The sequence below is a fragment of the Passer montanus genome, unplaced genomic scaffold (genome assembly GCF_014805655.1).
Source record: "Passer montanus isolate IOZ18808 unplaced genomic scaffold, ASM1480565v1 scaffold43, whole genome shotgun sequence".
In the NCBI taxonomy this organism is placed as follows: Eukaryota; Metazoa; Chordata; class Aves; order Passeriformes; family Passeridae; genus Passer; species Passer montanus.
Window position 1 is genome coordinate 6177802 of NW_024369151.1, and position 18785 is coordinate 6196586.

At 41.6% G+C, this 18785-nt stretch overlaps 1 protein-coding gene across 27 annotated transcripts in view; it reads right to left on the reverse strand.

The window, feature by feature from the left end:
- Positions 1–18785, reverse strand: part of FNBP1 (formin binding protein 1) — a 93445-nt gene that overhangs the window by 56915 nt on the left and 17745 nt on the right. For all 27 annotated transcript variants that reach the window (XM_039720278.1, XM_039720276.1, XM_039720279.1 and 24 more), the window contains exons 2-3: positions 6915–7030; positions 2172–2228 (exon numbers count right to left, since the gene is read on the reverse strand). In XM_039720278.1, coding sequence (XP_039576212.1) covers positions 2172–2228; positions 6915–7030 — 173 coding nt within the window. The remainder of the gene's footprint in view (positions 1–2171; positions 2229–6914; positions 7031–18785) is intronic.

The window sequence follows — 18785 nt, forward strand, 5'->3', positions numbered from 1 at the left end:
TCAGTGCACAGAGTCATCAGTATATCCTACCTGGAAAAATCCTGTCTAAGCAAGCAAAATTTTGGCCAGCATAGCCTAGAAAAGAAAGTTTTTCATAGTGTAAATTTTATTTAAATCAGATATAGCTTATAAAGTTTTCAAATAAGTAGATAGTTTACTAACCAGGTATTGTCAACACATATTTTTTAATGCCTTCCATCATAAGGTTTATTTTTTCATATCAAATAATCTCCCATACAGCATTCCATGTATTATTGAAAGGAAGAAACATCTGTGCACACAAATTTTGAAGCAGCAGATTATGTCACTGGTATATTCAGCCCAGTGCCACCAGAGCTGCATTTAAATACCCCAGCTGGCTGTGCTGGGCAGCTGGAAGCCAGCAGCAAGACACTACTGCATACTAGAAAAACTATTGTTGTTTTTATTATTCTAATTCTAAAATAGTAGTGGCCTGCACTGGTAACATCACCTAAAGGTGAAAAATCAAAGCAAAGAGGGAGATATTTAGAGGAAATAGAATGGAGTGGTACCAGTAGGGATGAAAAAGGCATCAGATGAAAATAAAAACAGGAAAAACTAAAAAGGGGACTAAAAGGGACTAAAACCTTTATAAGCAGAAACATTCACAGTGAAGATGTTAAATGAGAGAAATCCCAATTGCAAAAAAATCTCAAGGTATAAAAAGGCACAGAACTGGAGACTGACAATGAGCTTGAAAAAGCTGATTTTTAGCCAGGTTGTCTCCAAGCAGCATCTGAGGCACCAAAGGTCACATGAGAAATCCCCAGACATTGTTTGAGACATGAAGTAACCACACTGAGGTGAACACTGTATTTATAAAGGGCAAAGGATGCACAGGATCTTCTGTGCCACATCACATAGAATCACTCAACTCCAATATCCTTTTTCAGCAATGAAGGATGTGCCAAAACCAATTGTAGTAAATTCAAAATACCCATTTATGGTAGAGCTATCCAAGGCAGATTTATTCCTAATCCTGGGTAAAGACCAAAACAGCCACTGTGCTGGTAACATAATCTTCCTTGTGTAAATACCAATATCTCAGGAAACAATAGCATAAATAACTGATTCCCAAACAATGTTACTAAAAACAAATTAAAAAGCAAGCAACAAGCCTGTTATCTCTGTTACACAAGCTACTGGAGTAGCTGTATAGAGCAGCTTGGGGGGCTGACCCAAAAAATCTGTATTAATATAATCATCCAACTGGACCCATATCCAAACTCTTTTGAAACATGTCAAATTTCAAGGTCAAGGGTTTGAGGCTGCTGCTGGCTCTCCAGAGGCAGAGCAGCCTCCTGGAACAGCAGGCTGAGGGTCAGCCCCTGCCATGCCTTCCTTCAGAGCTGCATTACAAAACCCTGACGTTGAGAAACTCTGGGGTCACAGTGCTCTAAGGGGAAAGGTTCTCACTGTCTTAGAGTCTGGTGGGAAGCTCATCTTCTAGAAAATTCTCCTTAAAGGATATATTTATTCTCCCCAAGAGCAGGAGTGTTTTTAGGGTGTCTCATCTCCTGGACCTTGTTGCTCAGAGAAGGAGCTGAGCTCTCTGCTGCTGCCTGTGAGCACAACACCAATCCCCTGCCGTGGGGACAGGTCTGAGCAGGTGAGTCACAAGCAGACAGGTGAGGCTGTGCCACATCCTTCAACAGCAGCAAGCCCCAGGATACTGGAAGTACAAACCTCCACCCTGCTCTGCAGGAGCCACTGTGGTGTTGGAACATTACTCCTTTTGTAAATTACTAATCTGTGTTGTCAGCCTGTTTGAGTAATTTAATACTTACACAGAGTGCTTGAGTTTCATGCTAAAATTAACAACTGCTTCTGCTCCTGCTGAAAGCAGATATGAATTTGGTTGTTCACTTCAGAGAAGCAGGATCAGTCTAGCTTGAAGGTTTTAAGGCACATTAAAAAACAAATTAAACCAAAACCCCTACCCAGAAACTGCAACATAAGGGAACTGAGTAGTTACAGGCCAAATCCACTCCTCAGTATCTACCCCACAAGCCTGTTTCTGCATCTGTGAGGTCTATGTTCTTACACTTGACATTAAAATCTTGGGTTTACAAGCCAAATCCTACGTGATGACCTAACCTTTGCCATTCCTCCATCAATGTGTGCTCACCCAGCAGGGATCATGAACATACCTGTATTCTTCCTCCTCTTTGGAGTTCTTCTTGGGTTGGTATTTCTTTGAAAGATTCCTAAAATTAAGAATACAGAGATATAAAATACAATTTTAAAATATCCTTTGAAGCTTACTGATGATCTTTAGCTGCACACACGTTCTGTGAGGATGGAGTTGTTATCTGCAGTGAGCACACCCCTCTCCTGAAGCATGACTATAATCAGGCTTTGATTGTGCTGTAGCAACACTCTAAGAATGGGCTGCACCGTGCTCCAGTCTGTAACTACAGCAAAGTAGCAGATTCTGAACCCAAGAAGTTGCTAAATTAAGGTCATGAAGTCAATACACCCAGGTTGTAGTTCTGATGCACAGATCTCCTTCACCTGATCTAGAGGAGAGGCTCTTTTAGGGTAGGAGTCACCCAGGAAAGGGAGATCTGAAGCAGCAGATGACACTCTTGGCCAGGCAGGTTTGCCTGCCTTTAGCAGGATGATTAGAAGGCAAAAAAAAACCTTCACAAAGCTGTGGGAAGCTGCACTGAGATAGCAAAAGGGGGTTCATTTTGTGATTATCAACTAATGCTGGGGGAAGTGTGACATTTGATTATCCTAATTAGCACTGATGATTGCATCTCATTATCCCCCAGCCAACTACTGATTTAATTTTAAAACACCAATATGCTCTTGGAGTGATTGTATCTTAAATAAGAAACCTGAAGCTTGCTGTGAGCACATCTGACAGTAATTGTATGGCTTCCATTGCCCCACAAGCCTCTCATCAGCAGCAAATGCAGGGATTTGGGAAGGTGTGCTGCCCAGCTGGCCCTCAGTGCACCTTGCTGGTATCAGCACCAGGATGCAGCACAGCTCACCCTTCAAACAGTGCACAGCACAGAGCTGACCAACTTTAAGGGCTTTTCAGTGCTCCTCTGTCCTAAACTGAGCCCCATGACTCTGTTCTCTCTGGCAGCCTCTCACCCTGCTGTGAAAGGGAAGCCATTGGGTTTAGGTTTACAAGGTTGTTTCAGTGATGAAGAGCAGCACACAGGGAGTATTGATGGATCATTGGCCGAAGGAGGACTGAGTTTTATCAAATTATCCATGCCAAACTCTTTGGAGAACTCCCAGAACACATCAAGTAGTAATGAAACTGCTTTTTCAGAGGTGTAACCCATTCCCTGCTGATGCTGGTTTTACTGCTGACTTGGGGACAACAGGGCCTCCCATCTCACATTTCTTATTCCTTTTGTTCTCCTTGAGGAATTAAGAAGCATCTGCCCCAACAGAGGAGTAGCCAGAATGCTGGCAGATTTGCACAGGCAAACATGTGTTCCTCAAAATTTAACTATCTTGACTGGAAGAGATCCAAATGAGTATCTCCCTCTCAGTCTGTGCCTTCTCTCCAAGAATATGCTCTGAAAAAATTAACTTCTCTAGTTCTGCAGCTTCCACCAAACACCAGCATGGGAAGGGTTCTGCAAACTGTTCTGCATGATGAAAATAAATTTTACAGCACCCTTTGTATGTCATGGGAATGCCTCCTTCCATGCACCAGCTTGAAGGGGAAAGGAAAAACCACAAGAAAAAAAGCACAGAAGGCTACAGTAATTTTCACACAGTCAAAACTGCATCTCCCTGCACTGTCACGCTGCCCAATTAATTCTGACACACAAGCAACTGGCTTCCTGTGAATCTTTAAAGGTGCAGAAATGCTACAGAGCTGAGGGGAAAAAAAATCCACAGTCTGCTTTCACAGACAAAACCACTTAACCAAGGATTAGCATTTGGGTTAAACACTTCATTATCTTTTATGCAATTTACACAACACACAAATGGAGTCTCTGTATTGAAGTTCTCTAATTTTATTTTTGCTGTTTCCTAAAATCAGATGCAGGGGTTTAACCAGGTACACACAAAACCAAACCCACAAGTGCTAGTGAATCCAGAAGCAGAGCTCAGTGTGTCCTGGTGCAGTGGCACCACCAGCACTGCCCAGGAAGCAGTGACAGTGACACCTTCAGTGCTAACAGTGATTAGAGAGGGAGCTAACACATAACAAAGACCAGCTCTGGAAAGATTCTTTGCTACCCTGAGCACCCATCTCCATGAATGTTTCTATTTGCCTTTCTGTATTAATTTTTTCTGCCTTTCCAGCTTGTTTCTCTGCTCCCATATTTCAATTTGGGTGACAAATGTGAGAGAAAGATGTCAGACATCAGGGGTTCTGATTCTCAGATTATCCTGACACCGGAAGCATTTTTTCCAACACATTTTCCTCGAGGCCATCTATCCATCATCACATTAGGCAAGGCTTTTGACACCCTTTGTGATGCTCTGAGTGCATGTGCTGAAGGGAAGTGACAAGGACACACCACCTCAGCACTGGGGGCACAGCATCCAGCACATCAGTGTCCCATGGAAGTTAAAATACCTAAAATAAGCATTCTATCATAGTTCTACATTCCAGCCTAGCTTAATGATTCAATAAATACAATGCAAAACAATTAAGAAAATAACCCAGTCAGATCTGAAGAGGACTCCCAGAGCAGGCTAAATGTAAATTGTTTGTAAGTCTAACCTAAAAAATTTAATATACATTAGCAGAATCATAAAGAAGAAGAATAATGTCTTTAAACGGAAGAAAATTTAACTTCAATAGATGACCAGGCTGAGATGTAGATAGTTAGAGAGGAGAAATAACTAGTTAGGGAACCCAGGGATGGAACAGAAAATACAAGTTTCACAGCAGGAAATAAATTTCAGCAGCTTTACTTACACTACAAATAAAATTGAGTTACATCCACAGGAGTACCTGGAGTTAACCTGTCTCTTTTTAATAACATTTTCTGCATGTTATGACATGCAGTGATGTGATGCAGCCCTTTTACACCAAATGGATGTGGTACAAAACAGGTTTGCACCGGGCTTAAGGACACTTATTAAATAAAAGCAGATGCATGATTTATTTTTCTTTTTTTAATGTCCAGCACTGTTTTACCTCAACACTTGACAAGTCTACATTTTTTTTTTGTTTTTTTTTTCGATGCATGATTTATTTTTCTTTTTTAATGTCCAGCACTGTTCTACCTCAATACTTGACAAGTCTACATTTTTTTGGTTTTTTCTTTTGTACTTCTAACTTCTTAGATGCTTGCAAGCAGCCCTGTGTTTAAGAGCTCCTTGGGGACAGATGTATTTGTCCTCAAACCATAAAAATACAGAGAGGCAAGAAACAAATGGAACATGGTTTTCTGGGAAGTCTAGGACAGAATAAGAAATAAAGCTCAGGAATTCACAGTTTCTACATGGTCACAGGTAAAAACAACCTTTCACTTTCATTTACATGTTGTTTGGGTGTTTATTTTAATAATTAAGCTCTTTACACCTGGAATTTGTCATCCTGAATACTCCAGTGAGTCTAGGGCAGGATTGTTCCTAAGACAGGCCAGCTCACCCAGATACTCTGCTGGGCTTTCCCAGTCCAGTCACACTCTCTTTGTTCCAGCTCATTTTGCCTCTGTAATTCCACCTCTGCTCCCCTCCATAGGATGTGAGCAATTTGTTCCTGCACGAGTCATTTTCTATTTCCTGCTTGTCTGCAGCAGAACCCCTGGGGAACCCTCCTGGCATTCCCCTGGGAGAGCACACAACCATCAAGGCAGGGATTTATCTACTACCAGCTCCTCCTAAATCACAGGCCATTGTGCATCTCCAATCCACTCAAACACAAGCAAGTTCTGGGTGATTTTTTTTTTTAATAGACACTGTGTTAGATACACAGATCAACTGAAACCTCAGATCCCATCTCTTTAAAAGCCAAGAAGATGGAAAGAGTTCTCAAGATTTATTATCACCATAAAATAATAGTTGAGTTTACTGGAGGGGTCAGGGATAATTATCCCTGCTCTCCCCCTCCCAGTTAACTCCAGCACTTCCAGTTTAGCACTGGTCACTAGTGGCTGCCAGCAGTGTTGTTCAGCAGGACCCCCTGTGTGCTTTACTCCCTTCTCACCCCTGATCAATTCTCAGTTTTTTCTACCTCACTGGGAAAAGCACGGTGATATCTACTCCCGTGGGAGGGTTCTTAGCACCTCTTCCCCAGGACCTGACCTCAAGGAAGATTTTTCCTGTGTCTGGTTCACACATGTCTCTGTCTACAATCAAATCAGACATGGACATGCAGAAAGTACCCAGCAGCAATTATTTAAGATAAATTCACAAATATCTCTGCTCTGATCTGGAAACACCAAAAAAGATTGTAAAACTGTAATTCAAATCTCAGGCTGTAACCTTCTTAACTACACAGGAAAAATCACCAAGGGCTGGGGCTGACTTTCTGACCTGTAATTCCTCCCCATGCACGTTCAAAAAGGGCCTGTCTTAGTAAAAGAAAACCTAAACTTCTCCTAACAAATGATCATTATTCCATTGAATTCTTAAACCCTTCAGCATTTTTGCACAGCAGCCCCAATTTCATGGAAAACATTACAGTGCTGAGCCATTAATCATGCATAAACTGTGAGTAAGCCCTAGTGTGCTGCTCAGCCACCTCAATAACCTCTCTTTTTGCAAAACATATCATTACTAGCAGATATAATACAACAGGATCTTAAATTAACTTTTACTTTCCAATCTCTAAATTAAAGCTATTTCCTAAAAGCCATTATTATAAAAAACATCACCACTGACACAGCAAACTTTGAGTTGATTACATGCTCTGAAGAGATGCAACTCAAAGTCCAGAATTTAAAATATCAACTTACCTAAGCTGCTTTGCATAGCTGAGTTCAATCTCTGTTCTTTCTTTTACAAACTTGATGTACTTTTCCAGAACATCAATACCCCACTGCGTGTGTTTTTCTAAGTTGTCAAACTGGTCCTGCAATGAATCAAAAAAAAAAAAATAGTTTAGTCTCATTGAACACAGAGACAAGTAAAATTAATTTACAAAGGGAGTATCACCATACAGAAAATGTTGTTAATATTTTCCATTATCAGTTAGATACTTTTATAGTGAGACAGGTTTTTAATCAACAGAAATCTGTATTTCAACAGAAGTCCAATTCAGCAACACTCTTCATTACTCATTTCTGAATCAGTTTCATTCCAGAAATACTGGCAATTCTATCAAATACCATCTTCTAACAGAAAAACATACTTAAACATAGGATAAGAAATAGATACTCTTGGCAGTATTTTACTCTGAAGAACTAATAGAAGTTCCATGAATTTGGGATCTGCTCCTAATTAATAATTCTGATTTTCATATGAAAATTGTAGATTTAAACTCTAGCTTTGCCAGTGCTACGATTTTAAAATGTTATTTAGAATAGTTACTCTTTTTACAGAGCAGATTCAATTGCTTTGTAGCCTGTTTGTTCTAAAACAGACGACACGATGCCCCCCAAAATGACATAAGCAATGTTTTCTGAAAGTTTTCTTGTCCACCTCCATTTAGATACAGATACTGCTTTGTTCTTCAAATATTGTTGCCCTCAAAAACAGTCACACATGTTTTCAATGAAATCAAGAACATTCCACAAGTCAGTCTGGGATTTGCAAATGCCAAGAGAAATTAAGCAACTCTAAATCCAAATTAATTACCCAAGCCAGTTTATTACTATCTGCAGATTTCAATTATAATCACCTTATTTTTTAAAATTTGGTTACTTCAACAGCACTGAAATTCCACACAGCTTTGCAAAAGTTACTGTTTCTACAATACTTGAAATCTAATTTTTATACTGTAATACTTTGAATACTTATTCTGACAGACATACAATGTAAAATAAACAAGGGCTTTACTATCAGTCTAAATTATTTGGCATCAGGTTCCATTATGGTTTACAACGAAAATAGTAAATTTGTACAATCTACAAATTAGATTGAGCATGTTTTCCAAAAAACTACATACAGCACTAGATTTGGGCAGGATGCTGAGCTGCCACTAGCAAAGATTCTGACACAAGTGATGCTTCTCTGCAAAAGATTTGGCCCTGTGGCTCAGGGTGCAGAGATATCACTGAGATATAAAACCAGACAAGGCCACTCCCTTTAGACACAGAGCAGAAAAATCACTGAAAGCTACAACAAAGCCTGGTTTGTGAATATGTTGCTTTTATCAAACACCACTTTCTGCTCTGCAGCACATCTGGCTGTGACACTGAGTTACACTGGTGGCAGGAGGGACTCTGCCAGCCTTGAAGAGTCATGCACACAGGAGCTAAGAAAGAAAATAAACCTGCTAATAAAGCTGCCTAACTGTAATATGAAGAGAAGAAATAGGAACCATGTTAAAAAGACAAAATCTGCAAAACACAATGAAGAAGGGAGTTAAATCAGCAGGTGAGGCTATGGGAATGGGACACACAGGGTTTGTGCATTGTGTGTTTGCTCTGCTGTAGCATCAGGTACTATTTCAAACCAAGTCAGCCCAACCAGACCAGGTTTCAACTTATGTCAGTTTTAGTCAATTAAAGAGGCACTGGAGGCAGAACAGCAAAAATGTAATAACATAAAGTTAGAAAAATAGTAAAGAACCTCTAAGTGCTCCAGGACTAAGTGCTCCAGAAACTACAAGAAAGTGTTTAAGGCAAACTGGAGTAAAAAACCTCAAACTACACAAAATCCTTACTTCCAGCAATGCAAATCACTCTTGAACCAGTGTAGCATCAGCCACTCAGAAAGAGGAGGAGTGCATTCTGCAGAAAGGGAATACACAGACTAAAAATGTACATGTTTGCCTATATACAAATCTTGATTTCAGCCAGCTTCACAGCTGGAGAGAAGCAAAATCAGGGGTAACAATGATCCTCCTCCTGCCAGAGGGCTCAGCTCAGCCTGGAGTCTGATGCCAGCACAGAGAAGCACCTTCTGCTCTGCTTCAAATATACAACCTCTCCCTCTCTGGGATTATGCTGGAATCAGGAGAGTAATGCAAACATGGCCTTTTTAAGGTTTCTGATAAAGAGGCTTCTAGCTCTCCCACACCCCACTCTTCCATAATTTACATTATTTAACATAAACACATGCATATGAAATAAATACCCCATGGGGAAGTCCATTAGTCACAAGTTTACGTGGATTCACACACTCCTGATTTAGAGAAGGGAAATCTCAGGCAGGGAAATTCACTCTGTAATCCCCGTAAGCAAATTTAACCACCTTTCTTGGTTCAAATATGATCTGATAAACTAGCTTATTATCCTATTGTGACCTATCCAGAGAGGAAAGGTCAAGGTTTCCCAGAGGAAATAATGCCTTTCAAGGAGATCCTGCCCTTCAAGGTAATCCAGATTCCAAGACAGAGCAGGATCACCCTGAAAAGGCAACCCTGGTGGTGCCTTGTCCAAACCTCCCACCATCATCCCACCCTGAATCAATTCTCACAGCATCATTTAGATCAGAGTTTGAATAAAACCCAGAAATGAATCCAGGTAGCTGCCTCAGTGTGGGCTGGCATCCCACAGAGGGACCTGCTGGACTGTTTCTGAGGCCTCACTAGGCCAAGTTTGGTGAAATAAAACTCCCTGAGGAGCAGTGTAAGAGGAGCACACGGTGGTGCAGCTGTCAGACAGATCAACCAGGGGAAGATGCTGAATTTCTATTTATAAAGTCAGATGAGGCACTTGCTCTGTGCCAAGCTCTAGGCAGAACTACCTCAAAAGTACAAGCACTGACCTCCACTATCAAGAGAGACAAGGGGAAGTTTAACTCTCTGCAGATTTGCAAAAGAGAAGAGTTTCTGTTCTTTTCTGGGCATGGAACAGTGCTGGCCCAAGTGCCATTTCAGCCAGAGCCAACGCCCCACAGCAGTGTGTTGCACTGGGGTCATGCATTCCATTGTCCCTTCCCTTTGCTGAGTGCCTTGAGGATGAAAAAAAGTCAGTAAAATTGGCAACACCATCACTGGATTCCAAAGGAAGGGCAGTGCAGCCAGAGGGACGTGACACAGATCGTCCTCCTTGTTCCCTGCTTCTGGAAGGACACTGAAGGTAGGCAAAGGATCTGAGTTAATGAATCAAGGGATGACAGAGGACTCAAAATGTGTTGATGGTACAGCATAACCTTCAATTCATGGAATCCCAAAGTTCAGGCCTTCCCTTTGCTGAGTGCCTTGAGGATGAAAAAAAGTCAGTAAAATTGGCAACACCATCACTGGATTCCAAAGGAAGGGCAGTGCAGCCAGAGGGACGTGACACAGATCGTCCTCCTTGTTCCCTGCTTCTGGAAGGACACTGAAGGTAGGCAAAGGCTCTGAGTTAAAGTTAATGAATCAAGGGATGACACAGGACTCAAAATGTGTTGATGGTACAGCATAACCTTCAATTCATGGAATCCCAAAGTCCAGGGATACATGTAATCAATGCAAAACAGGACTCCTGAAGAAGATATTTTTTGGAGAGCAGTTAACAACAATATCATGCCTTCAAATAATCAATACTGACAACACTTTTTGGAAACTGGTTTACTTTTCTCAAACTGATACACGTAATCAATGCAAAATAGGGCTTTGCAGAAGAGATTTTTGAAAGCAGTTAACAACAATATCATGCCTTCAAATAATCAATACTGACAACACTTTTTGGAAACTGGTTTACTTTTCTCAAACTTCATTACAAAAAAGCATTTTCAATAGGAATCTAGAGTTTTAAAACCCCATCAATATTCTGGAGTCTAATGAGAACAACACATGTCTCCAGCACAAAGGGCACCAGCCCTGGCAGAGATGGTTCAGCAGGTGAACTGTGCCACTGCAGCTCTGCAGGTTCATCATCAGCTCCAAGAGGGCTCAGGTGCCCCATGAGCTGCTGTTTCAGCTTTCAGTTTCAATACACAGACTCTCCTCTGTTCATTTTTGCAGCATCCTCACCCTTCCAGTCAGGGAGAACATTAGGAAACAATAAACTCCACAGGGCTTTAGCATTCAAGAAAACAAGGCAAGAAATATGATGCAATGTTCAGTAAGAATGCTCCCACGTGGCCACAGTGAGGGAGAAACAAAAGGTCAGACCGCACCTGTTTTCCCAGAAAAAGAACCACCAAAACATTTTCTAGAAGAATTCACCACTTTCCTCTGGCTCAGAGACTGGTTCACACCTAGGAATGTTCTTTGAGCAGAAATACAGCACTGACAGTCAGCTGTCTGTCACAGTAGGCTCCCACCACAGCCTTCGTGTTACTATGTCCTTCCAACCTGCCAAATCTCATCTTCTCCCAGTTCCAAGTGCCTGGGCTGATCGTGGTATCAGCTTACTAAACAGAATAGATTTCTAATTGCCCATCACAATATGCATGTAATTAAACAACTTGTGGAACTGTAACTTACCCCCCTTCATCAGATTCCACATGCTTCCCAAAGCCAGCAACACGTGCCACTAAAAACACTTCCCCAGGTGATGGAGGAGCTGGAATACAGGAGCTGATCCACCTGAGCCAGGTGGCAAAGCAGAGCCCCTGCTGCTTTAAAAAAAACTGCTCAGTGCTTAACATATCTTTGAGCATGCACACAAAAATGGAAGCTCAAAAGAGGGAAGTAGAACTTTAGTTATTAACTTGAACAGGAATTTGACATCCAAGTACCCAGAATGCTTTGAATATTTTAACCCTAAGGCAAAGTGTGTTTCTAAATTCATTTTCTAACTTCATTTCTGTTTCCATTAATTCTCTCCCGGTGCTTTTACTGCTGCCCAAATAATCTCCCATCCATGCATTCTTTCTGAAATTCGGTTGCATGCTTGTTACCCTGACAATGCTTAAAATGGAAATAGTGCTGCCCATTTGCTTTGCTTCATTTGAATGGTTACTTTAAGCTGTCAAATCCCCTTCACTTCTCAACTGCCCTCCTCAAGTCACATTCCCCAGCTATGCAAAGTATTTTGGGAAGAGGAAAGTTAGCCATTAAGGAGGAAAAAAAAACCAAAAGAAAAACTTCTTCCCATTTCTCGGCCTTATAACACGGAGTACAACCAATCATTGAGCAATAAAGTGTTATTCATGAGGTCTTTGAAGATCAGCTCAGTGAGATATTCCTTCCTCTTTCTAGAAGGCTTCCCCCTATTGCAAAATAGTTCAACACACAGCATTCAGATCCAAAGATGGACCTTCACTTGCCACCAAGGGGCTTCTTCAGCCTCAGCATTGACTGAAATAAAGGGGATGCCCTCTCTTTTCCCTTGAGCTGCAGCCCCAGTCTCTCTGCAGCCAGACTCATCCTGCTCAGTTCCAACACACAGCCAGGCCAGAAGGACTGGGGTTTCTACTTGGTGTCAGCTGTGAACAAAACTTTAGATCCTAGGAGAATTTACCCATTAATTCTGCAATTTAAATCTTCCTGTCAAACCTGCCCAGAGCAGACTGAGCTGGCAGCATTTACTGTACCAGTATCCAGGCTAAACTGTCACTGTCACCTTTCTGCTGCTGTCAGGGGTGACAGTGCAGAAACGTGAAATTAAGAATGCTAACACAGACACATAATGAAGAAAGACTATGCTGAAAATTCAGATGCTAACAGCAAATGAAAAGCCTTTATATTTTTAGCATATGCCTCCTGTAATTCTCATGCAGCACTACAATAAAAGACTCCGGATTCTTGAATATTCAGAATATTTGAAGACTTGCTACTATCTCATTCCCCAGTGAGTTTGATTCTGTTTCCTCACAAGATTATTTGTTTACTTTCATTAATAACAAAAATAGTAATAGGGGAATTAATAGCTAATTTTTACTTCTGATCATACCTTCTCCTCCCATATCTTTTTTTTTTAAATGCCTCATTCACTTTCATAGGCAAAAAGGAATTAAAGTGAAGATCAAGAATACATTACAGTGTTCAATTTCTAAATTACTTTTTTAGATTCCATGGTTTAACAACTTCAAATTATAAAAATAATTAACGAGAGGATGAGCCCTTCACAGGCTCGGCTGAGTCCCATATGGCACTCCAGTGCTGGCAGAATACAGGGGAATTCAGATCACAGATCCTCAGAGACCTACAATAAAGCTATATGCAAATGTTAACAGTCTCCAGGCAAATTAATAATGAAATAAAATGCATAAAATACAGGCTACCACTGCAAGAGCCTTCCAGAAAACAGAGATGAGTAGAAAATACCAAAGCAATTCAGCATCTGTTGACTCAGCCACTACTGATGAGAATCAACTTCCCACACAAAACTTGTCAGCAAGTCAGTGAAACCCTCAGTTAAGGACACTAAACAAATATCCTGATTATATATGGAACACAGGACACCAACCTTTCCCTTCCTGCAGCAGAGACAAGGAGCACTCACAGCACCGTGGAGCACGGAGGGATGGGGCAGGGACAGCATCTCTGAGGCTCACACTCACACAATGCTGTGGCTTCACTCTTTTCTGAGCCAGCCTTCCATTCCCCCACACATCCGGTTCTTGTTAGCAAAGCTATTTATGATCACGTGTGTTTGTCATGCACATCACCTCTGCAGCCACACATGCTTAAGTTCATTTTACCCTTCAAGTATTAAATAAATTCCTCCCAACCTTTTCACCAGGATGATTTCTGATTGAGCTGAACAATTAATAGCCCAGAGAAAAAAGCCATCTTCCTTGCCCATCTCCATCTTCCTTTCATTGCCATCCCCTGAACACGTTTCCCACAAAGCCCTCAAGGTTAACTATGTTATCTCTTCCATTCACCTGGTAACTTGATCTAGCTAGGAGATCATAAAAAGAAATATAAGATTCTTTGCTGCATCATTAGGAAACTGAATGTGTTTCAAACCTGTATGAAGTGGAATTGACAGAAAGCAAGAGTGGAAACAAACTATGTTTTAGGTTGAAATATCTTTTATGTTGCTAGATAAACTCACCTCTACTGTCCTGCCTGTTTCAATAGACAGTATGAAGAAAGCAGTTTCTGGGCCATATTTCAGCCTTTAAATGCTTAACCCCCTTCAGCATTGTGCTGAAGCTGGAAAGCAAAATAAGTTCTAATACTTATGCCAGTTTTAATTTGGGTAGAAAATAGCATTGCCCCAGTATAATAGCAAGGCCCTTTGCACAGCCTTGTAATTGCTTCTAGACCAACCACATTCATCCCCACCCCAAAAACCACCTTCCACAAAATCAAGAGTGACCCCTCCTGCTAATTAATCCAGGGTGCTGTCCCACAGGCAGGTTTTGGCCATCCCTTAACCCTACCTGGATAAAAACCTGACTTAATTCAAACAAGAAGCACTTCTGAGAAAAACCATGAGCAGCTGGCACGAAGGGCAGCACCTGGAGAGCACCATGAATATTCCAGCTGCTCTGAGGCACGGCCAGTCCTGGGAGCACAACCAGATCATCAGGGCTGACAGGGAACCAGTCTGATTGCAACATCTCACTAAAAGATCCACCTACAGCAGAGCTGCACAGCAACATCCCCACTAATGAAAGGGCTGAGCTTTGAACTGGGGAAGGTTCAACCTCCTTGTAGAGAAGGTGACCAACACCAGACTAGGACACAGCACTGGGTTACAGAGCCCACAGCAGTGAACTGCAGCAAAGCCAGCACCAAGCTCCCAAAGCAGGGCTGGGAGGGAGAGTGGCTCCCTGAGCAGCAACAGGTCAGCAAGAGGCCACCTGTGCTGCTGGAGAGGTCACTGGGAGCAGTGGTGACCCACTTTACAAACACCTATTATGGAAGCCTTGCAAAGCCCAGCACGTGGCTCACGGGGAGAGGCTTCCCGGGGTGAGTACAACTGATCATCCACTGCCAAGGCATTCACACACACACACACACACACACACTCAGTGTCTCCTTCTCTCTGCTGACAGCCTAAACTGTGAAGTGAAAACTGCTCCTTTCGCAGCAGCCAGGTTTGAGTCAGAGGCCACAGAAGCAGGGGAGCTCCAGGAGCAGGTGATCCTGCAGGAAACCTCCTGGTCTTGCCCCCAAGGGCTGCTCTTACCACTGCAGCAAAAAGAGCCTTCCTCACCAGAGCCCAAAGCAAATGAAGCCCCAAACCCCCCACCACCCTCCCCCATTCTGGGGTCAAACCAAGCCTCCTCCTCCCCCTACGCCTTCGTATCCTGCAAAGGATGTGGTGAAGCAGAACTTGTAGTCCCTCCATAGCAACACGGCAAGTAGCTGTGCTAACACAGCAGCCAGGAAGGAAGGTGAGAGAGGGGATGTACCATCTGAGAGAGGATGTGGTCGCTGGTACCGCAGCAGCTCAGAAAGATGCTGAAAGAGGTAAGATAACAGAGAGGAGTGATTAATGCTGGGATGGGGAAGGCAGGAGGATGTGATCAGCTCAGCTGCAGCAGGACAGAGCAGATGAGCAACAGGGGATGAAGAGAAACAGCAACTGAGCCAAATAGTGGATTGTGAGGGACAAGACTATCCTTTGTTTTCTTGGAACAAGGAGTTTTTGATGATAAATTATGTAGGTTACATGTTCTAGACTGCATGGACAGCATTAGGTGCTATTTTGGTTTTATTCAAACAGGTACTTGAAAAGGCCACACTGAGGCGTCCCGTGCTGTTATCAGTGGGAGATCCTTCTAAAGATAACGCTGCATCTCTTGAAAAAGGAAATGTGCTTCTTAGAGGTGTCACAATTTCATGCTCTTGAAAATGAATTTTATAGCTCTCTTTGAATAAGGAGAAGGCAAGGCTCAAAAAACACCATTTCAATGTCCAAGGACACTTTTCATAGATGGCCACGATACAGCAGCAATTCATTTCCTTCAAATAAATTTATACACTTTGAGGTTTGAGGCACGGCATGACTTTGCCACAATGAGAACCATCTGTCACGAGCCGCCCATTCAGAAAGGAACACTTCTTTTCAAACCTACAATTCTGCTTATAAAACACACTCAAGAAACCCCAGAACAAGACACAGTTTTGTTTCAAAATACATTATAATGTGCAAATTACAACCCAGAATGTAAAAAAGCTCTTAGAGAACAAGATAATAAGAGAGAAACTTCAACTAATGCCAGATGTTAAGTTGGACTATTTTTATTGAAGGACTGAGTGCATTTCAACCTTTTCATTCACTTGTTCATTTATTTAAATTGGAAACAAACATGCACATGACACTTCTTTTGGTGATTCTAGTGCACTTCAACTGATTTAAGTGAACTTATTTGTACTAGGTATGAGGATAAACAGCAAAATATAGACTTTAAAATCCAGACTTATTAGCTAAGCAAAGGCTCATAACTACTAAATTCTACTGGGACCACAGAGATGATGCATCTCTACCATTAGGATTAATTATACCCACAAATCTCATTAAAAAAAAAGAAAAAAAACAAAGCAATGCTAGCCTCCTCCTTCTGCTCATCCTGGGGGAACAGGAATGGGATAAAGATTTGGTTTTTGCTGACAGTATCCAGAGCAGCAGCCTGAAAGCTGCAAGGACCCACAGGGATTCACTGTTCCGTGCATTATAAACAAGAACTTTGAAAATGAGCAGATCCTCCTGGTTTGTGGGGCTCTGCTGCTAGCAGGGTATAAATCATGAGCTGCAGCAGAGCTCCAGCTCCGAGCTGCCTCCCCCAGGAGTTGCAGCATGGTAACAATGCTAAATATATGCTGCTGTTGTTCCAGGAAGGTTTTTCAGTTGACAAATGTTGCAACTTTTCACTGTTCCCCAGCACCATCCCACTTCCCCCATTTAATACACACCCATTCGTTTCTCTGGAATTATTTGAACAAATGCAATTTTAGAACTAATTCCCAGTAAATCTTTTGCTGTCTGGCCACATCTTGGATTAACTGTTGACTGATTTTCATCCTCTTTTTTTCTCCCAGTGTGTGAAGCTCTCCTTTAATAATACCAGCTGTTAAAACAAAGATCAACAAGAGCTCTTGCCCACGGTTTCCCCTTTGGGCAGCTGTGTACTGATTATTAAAAATGAGCCATAGAGTGTTCCTGCTTACTGCATGGTGTGGATAACTACAATGGAAAGCCAAACAAGCCTGCTGATCCATTTAAAAAACACACACAAAAAAGACAATTCTGCCCTCTTATCCAAAACCAACTGAATCACAACAGCAGAATCTTGTCCACAAGAACAATACTTCAAACTGTAGCAGTCTGTGGGAATTTTTTTTTTTTTGAAATTAGCTTTTTGCCCAAGTTCACCACAAACCAATGCCATCATGTAGGATACCCAAGTTGTTTTATGCACCCTCAAAGTCAAAATTTATTCATTAGTATCAAACCTTTTTGAATATGATTCAGCTCTGAGCACACAGTTGGAGTTTAGGAAAGGGGTTTGGGGGGATTAATTTGATTTTTTTTTTTAATCACCACTTAAAAACAATCAAGGACATTGTTACACCTTGCAAATAAGAGTCCTTGGTCTCCTCCTATCAAAATTAGCCCGAAATGATAACAGTTAAAAAAACTAGCAAAGGTCTTGTCAGGTATGCCTGGTATTCTCAACAGCAAAACTTCTAATCTCCACTGAATAAATCCCCTGTGGGTGTAGAACTGAGCACGTGTGCAAAGCTCTTTTCTACCCACGTTAGTGCAAAGATGTATTTATTCACTGAACACAACAGCCTTTACTCCTGATACTCCTTTTCACCTCCTGCCCTGGCTGTGAGGCCAGAACTGACCAAACCCCAGTGCAGGCACCGTGTCCTTCCTGGATGTTTGTGCAGACACTCAGAAAAGAAAAACGCTGTAAAAATCACTAATTCTGCTTAGCTTGAGGCTGAGTCCTGGAACCACTGGAGCAATGGCAATAACTAGGGTTAAAAAAATAAGCTCTCCCACTTCAGAGTGTTCCAAACCCTTCCCTAAAGTTCAAAAGAAGAATGAAGATATGAACTGACTGTTCCCTCCCCTCATTTCAAAATTAAATGGAACAAACTGCTGAAAAACTTCTTTGTAGATGAGTTTCAGAAAGCATTTAATACCTTAAATACCATGACATGACAAATACAATCCTAGATTTTTCAAGAGCCACTTCACACTCAAGACCAAATAAGATTACTGCTCTGCCTCAAGTATTTCTATCTGCCATTGCATTCCATTTTTAACCCAGAAATTAGATTAGGTCCTTCCACTCTGATCCAAGAAATAGTGAAGTTTCCAGAACAGGAAGATTATCAGAGATATATGCAACTCAGAAATTGAATGCAATGGATAGAACAACAATGTCAGAGTGTATAACATTTAAAATGTCTGCAAACAACGAAGTTGGTAGCTTCAAAATATGCTAACAAACATATTCTGTTCAAAGTGCATTTCACAATTCAGAATTATCTATCCATACACTCCACTCTGTGGAGTGGAGTCAAGCTACACTGGCAAGAAATGGATAAATTCTGGAACTAGGCCAGAAATATAAGCAAAGAGCCAAAAGAAAGCTGCAGAGGTTCTATGCCTTAAACCCATCTACTAGGGTTTCTTGCACAGTTTTATTACAATAAAACCTGGCCCTTCCTGTAGCTGTAAAAATGGCAACCAAGACAGTCCTCTAACGTCCTGTCACATATTTTTCTTTTACCCAATACCTTTCTCCTCTCAGTTTTTCACTGATAAACATTCAGGGAAGAGCTTAACCCCAGCTGCACTCTGCAATGTCACAGAGACAGGCCATTTATATCAATTTGGACAAAAACATTTTCAGTGTGATCCCACTTG